Source organism: Chiloscyllium plagiosum, chromosome 11 (genome assembly GCF_004010195.1).
Source record: "Chiloscyllium plagiosum isolate BGI_BamShark_2017 chromosome 11, ASM401019v2, whole genome shotgun sequence".
NCBI classification, from domain to species: Eukaryota; Metazoa; Chordata; class Chondrichthyes; order Orectolobiformes; family Hemiscylliidae; genus Chiloscyllium; species Chiloscyllium plagiosum.
Window position 1 is genome coordinate 11,716,718 of NC_057720.1, and position 6,000 is coordinate 11,722,717.

General features: G+C 44.5%; 1 protein-coding gene across 1 annotated transcript in view; it reads right to left on the reverse strand.

The window, feature by feature from the left end:
- The window catches only part of pigk (phosphatidylinositol glycan anchor biosynthesis, class K), a 117,929-nt gene extending 112,293 nt beyond the window's left edge, over window positions 1–5,636 (reverse strand). The window contains exon 1 of the mRNA XM_043698684.1: window positions 5,497–5,636. Coding sequence (XP_043554619.1) covers window positions 5,497–5,604 — 108 coding nt within the window. The 5' untranslated portion in view covers window positions 5,605–5,636. The remainder of the gene's footprint in view (window positions 1–5,496) is intronic.
- Window positions 5,637–6,000: the final 364 nt, after the last annotated feature.

Below are 6,000 nucleotides of genomic sequence, written 5' to 3' on the forward strand. Positions count from 1 at the left end.
AGCCAGTGAAATTTAAACTCAATTAATTAAACAAAAAAATTGGGAGAATAAAGCAGAGTACAATGACATTGACTATGAGAGAATCAATTTCTGCATAAACCAACTTGATTCACAAATGGGCAGAGAGAGTGTGACACAGACAGAGTCTGTGTAACACAGACAGGAGAGTGATTTAGGCAGAGAATGAGGCAGGCAGAAAGAGAGGGAGAGAGAGAGTAACAGACATGTGCATACACAGGCAGAGAAAAAGAATACACAAAAAGGCAGCAAGAGAAACAAACACAAACAAAAATATTCAAATACACCCAGGCAGACAGGCACACTGACAATTCCAGGCACTCTCTTCTCCTTGGTTAGCAATCAGGAGATTTCCTTATTGATTTCTCTTTCTAATTTGAGGGAGTCAGTGAGATGACACTTCTCTCGCTGTCGGACTCAGCTAATCACAACCAACACCAGCCACTCCTTCAGGAAGCCTCCTTGACTTTTTAAATTTAACATTCCCTTCTGCGTTGAGTAGCCTATCATTAATGTCAATGAGTAGGCCAGGGCACTTACAGACACTTCAGGGTTATCCGAATCGTACCATCTGGTGGTGTCGGACTGAAGTAACTCAGGAGGGATTCCAAACCAGCAGCTTTGTTTCCTTCAACACTTGATTGAAATGAACTGAAGACTCAGCTTCCAAACTAACAGGATGCAGCCACTCAGGTCATGATGAGCCCTTAGCAATGCCAGACCTTTTGGTCAGGAAGCTTACAGTGCTGAAAGGCTAGGCTGCACCTAGAGAAGGGAGTGATTAAAAGCACTTCTTTAGGGTGGATGTTGCTGGGACTTGAACTTGATAAAGGTATTATATTCAGCAACAAACACAGGACTCAGTTTGCCTTGGTAATTCAAATTGAGAGCTGAAAATGTGTTGCTGGAAAAGCGCAGCAGGTCAGGCAGCATCCAAGGAACAGAAGAATCGACGTTTCGGGCATAAGCCCTTCTTCAGGATTCCTACACCAGGATTCCTGAAGAAGGGCTTATGCCCGAAACATCGATTCTCCTGTTCCTTGGATGCTGCCTGACCTGCTGCGCTTTTCCAGCAACACATTTTCAGCTCTGATCTCCAGCATCTGCAGTCCTCACTTTCTCCCCTAATTCAAATTGAGCTGATGCTTTAAAATATAAATTTCCATTTGTATGTGAAATGGTCTACAAATGAAAAGGAAGAAAGGCTTGTATTTGTATAGCCAGACACTTCAAACTACATCCTAATGAATGAAGTGGACTCCCTCAGTATTACACTGGAATGGTTGTAATGCTAAAAGATTCATTGGGATATCTCTCTGGACATTAATGTAATATTAAAGGGTTAAACTGCACTGACAGAACATTCTGGAAGTGGGTAGGGACAACATTCAAGAAGGAATGCAAATGACCCCCCACTCCAATTAGACAGTCGTTTGCTACCACTCTCCCTATTATTATCAAATAAAACTATAATTTCATCTCTTCCATTCAGAAATGCTTTCTAGCCATCCCCTGAAGCTAGATGTGTCACACCAACATTGTCTTGGGGAATCACTGAGTCAGGAAATTGCCTGCATTATGATTCCCCAGGATTAGGGCATTCACATTTGTATTATCACCAAGGATGACCTCATCCGACCATTGTACCTGGGCTAACATGGGACTGTGATGGAGTGATGGTGGTGGTGGTGGTGGTGGTGGGGGGGTGTGGTGGTTGTCTTGTGTGGTATGTGACTGTGGGGGAGCAGCCAGAGTATCTGTGAGCATGACCAACCGACCTCTATAAATGGAATGTGTTTTCTTTGTTCAGAGCCACTTTTGACTCAACCTTGTACGCCTGCGTGGAAGGTCAAAGGGGGTCACCTAGCTTGTACAAGCTTTAATAAACTTTAACTGTTCACACAAGTTGGTGTGTGCAAATTGCATTGCGTGTGTGAAACCTCGGGAAAAGAACCTAGCATGGTCAGCTTCGAGTATCTGGAGTAGGACATGGAGCTAAACATTCCGACTCAGAGACTGAAACACTGAGGTTACACCAACAGCATCAACAGGGTCCATCTGGGTACCACAGATATTCCTTAGGACTGTCAAAATAAATAATGTGAAATAACTGTCAGTTACAACTCTGCTGACAAACTTGGATGCCATCTGTCTGCTCCCCTTTCGTTCCCCCACCCCATTTTCATTCTACCCCACGTGCCTATAAGAAAAAGGAGGAAATCCTTGCATTTATATAGCATCTTTCAAGGGTACCAGACAGCCAAAGCATTTCACAGTTCATGAAGGCTGAGTATAGTCACTGTTCTGCATCAAACTGATTGAGAAACAACTTTGAAAACAAATTAGAGCCACTGCAACTCAACATATTAAGCCTCATAATTTTCCTTGAAATGAGATTCTGAATTTAATTTGAGGACGATGTTCATATCCCAGTTGATCCACAACCTCATTAGTACGGTGCCAATTTGATTAACCGCAGCCAGCTGGGCTCACTGGAGTAGCTACTCCAGATTGTTTAATCCTTCTGTCCTTTATAACGCATCACCAGAACCACAATCTTTAAAAAGTAAATTATTTATAAACTTTCAGTGTTTTTGGAGGACCTTACATTATCTAATTATTCCAGAACACGGGTTGTAGCTAGGATGGAACAGTGTGAACTTCACGTATGTGCTGTCACGTTCACACATTTTGTGTTTTCCTCCAGCATTAGGTCAGCAATTTATCTCAGGTACTCAAAGCTTGTATCTGTTTTTAATAGAATTATTTTGTTTCCAGTACAATTATGCTGAGTGGCTGACTGGTTAGCACAGCAGCATCAAAGCACCAGAGACCCAGGTTTGATTCCAGCCTCGGGTGACTATCTACATGGAGTTTGCACATTCACCCCATGTCTGTGTAGGTTTCCTCCCACAATCCAAAGATGTGCAGGTTAGGTAGATCGGCCATGCTCAATTGCCCACAGCAGCCAAAGATGTGGGTTAGACATGGGAAATGCAAGGATAGGATGGGGGGGGCTGGGGCTGGGCGGGATGGTCTTTGAAGGGTCAACGCAGACTCAATGGGCTGAATGGCCTCTTTCCACTCTGTGGGGATTCTATGATTTTCAAAAGGTGTTCAATACTTATGCTTCCCTCACAGTTCCACTTGGTTGAACAATTGATGTTTAAGGCAAATTCCAGAACAGTCTATTGAGAATTTTGTTTTTCTCTCTGCTCCTCAATATATGGAGTGATGGGTGCAGGACTTCCATCCTTTTCTACTTTAGCCAACATAGTGTCTGTAGCAACATTACTAGGACAGGTACAGCAGGTACCTTGTATTTGACACAATGAAACATAGCAGAGTGGTTCACTTGCACGTTATAAAACCTGATTACACATCCAGCCTGTAAAGATATGAGGGTGGGTAAGCTCGACAAGTTTAGGAACATAATTCCAGAGCATGAGATCTAGGAAGCTGAACACATGACTGCTAAGGATGATGAAGGCCAGAGTTAGAGACCTGCAGATATTTTGGATGGTTGTTAGGACTAGATGGTATGGGGAGCAAAATAACTTGAAAAACAGGAGGAGAAATGATCATTTAAAATGAGAATAGTGCTATGATTGCAAACAGACTGGTTCTGCTAAGGTGGTTACAAGGGAGAGAAGCAAAGTCGCTGACTACAGAGCAGTGTTTATGGCACTGATGGAAGATAATGGCTACCACCTTCCCGAAATATAAGTGGAGGATATTTCTGCACATCCAGCATTAGATCTCAGACAGACAAGAGGGTTTGAGATAGGTGGCAATGAGGTAGAGCTAGATGCATCATTGTCCATTTGGATGTTGACAGATGTTTGGAAGTTGTAACTGAGAGGCAGCAAATAAATTGGAATTAAGATAGAACCAGCAAATCCTTGGGGATATAAAAGGTAATGAGCTGAAAATGTGTTGCTCGAAAAGCGCAGCAGGTCAGGCAGCATCCAGGGAACAGGAGAATCGACGTTTCGGGCATAAACCCTTCTTCCTTATGCCCGAAACGTCGATTCTCCTGTTCCCTGGATGCTGCCTGACCTGCTGCGCTTTTCCAGCAACACATTTTCAGCTCTGATCTCCAGCATCTGCAGACCTCACTTCCTTCCTGATATAAAAGGTAATGCTGAGGGTGCAGGAAGAGAAGCAAATGCTAGTAGTTCTGTTGCTCCACTTGGATACAAATGGAGCTGGAATAGTACCCTGATCAGTAAAAATCCCTCCAACAACATAAAACAGATTATCAAATCGCTATTGAATTGTTAACCAATTAAAAGGTAACAGCAACACAGTTTTATCAGACCATTGGACTGCTCTCTCTCTCTCTCTCTCTCTTTAAACAACTGGTGGTGGTTTAACCTGAGAGTCATCATGACTCAGGTGAGGAGAGAGACTAAGAAGGATAGTCCTTCCCTCAGTCAGTGGGAGAATTTGAACCCACACTGTTGGCATCACAAACCAGCTGGCCAGCCAACTGAGCTAACCAAATTATGTGCAATTCTGGTCTCCCTTCTATCAGAAGGATGTTGTGAAACTTGAAAGAGTTCAGAAAAGATTTATAAGGATGTTGCTAGGGTTGGATGTTTTGAGTTATAGAGAGAGGTTGAATAGGCTGGGGCTGTTTTCGCTGGAGTGTCAGAGGCTGAGGTGACCTTATAGAGATTTATAAACTCATGAGGGGCATGAATAGGTTAAATAGACAAGGTCTTTTCCCTGGGATGAGGGAGTCCAGGACTAGAAGGCAGAGGTTTAAGGTGAGAGGGGAAAGATCTAAAAGGGACCTAAGGGGCAACTTTTTCACGCAGAGGGTGGTACGTGTATGGAATGAACTGCCAGAGGAAGTGGTGGAGGCTGGTACAATTGCAACATTTAAGAAACATTTGGATGGATATATGTATAGGATGGGTTTGGAGTGATATGGGCTGGGTGCTGGCAGGTGGGACTAGATTGGGTTGGGATATCTGTTGGCATGGACGGGTTGGACCAAAGGGTCTGTTTCCATACTGTACATCTCTATGACTCTATGTTCTCTTTGTATTACTGATACTGTTTTCTTAACTATTTTAATTTCAGTAACTAATTAGTTTAATCATTTATAAAATATTATATTAAAATTTATTTTAGTAACTAATCAGCATGGACTAGTTGGACCGAAGGGTCTGTTTCCTTGTTGTACATCTCTATGACTATCACTTCCATAAATGCTGGCTATTCGACTACAGAGTACATCGTCACCAACAGGTTCTCGTATCAATCGGATTTAAAGGAGAGTCCAGCTTCCCGCCCCCCACCTCCAACCGTAACCATCTCGGGCAGGTTGGGAGAAGCGGGAGCCCCGTGGATGCACACTCCCCCCACACACAGGGCCAGGGCCCCGGGAGGCGCTTCGACCTCTCACCCGCCCCCGGGGCAGCCCGCAGCCTCTCGGCGGGGTCGCGGGGTCTCCCCTCCCCATTCTACCTGCACTCCTTCCGCCCCAGGAGCGCCGCGGCTGGCGAGCAGAACCAAAACAATCCCAAGGCTCCACAGAGAGAGCGGCGGCTTCCACCCGGCACTGGGGGCCGCCATCTTTACCGGAAATGGCTCCGGCGCTGTGTGAATGTCCGGGTACCAACAGCCTCCCCCGGCCAACGGTTCCGGATTCCTGCCCATTCATTCCACTCTGTAAACAGTAATGTCCCACCGCTATCCTCCTGCATAGTATACAATACAATAGCAACCATTGAACTTCTTCTCTGTGATGCATGCAGAGGGGCAATGGCCTAGAGGTATTGTCACTACACTATTAATCTAGAGACCCAGGTAATGGCTGAGAGAATAAAAACCGAAAGAACTGCAGGTGCTGTAAATCAGAAACAAAGACAGAAATTGCTGGAAAATCTCAGCAGGACTGGCAGCAACTGTGGAGAGAAATCAGTGTTAATCCTTCATTCAGTGACCTGAGGAAGAGTTACAAGACCCAAA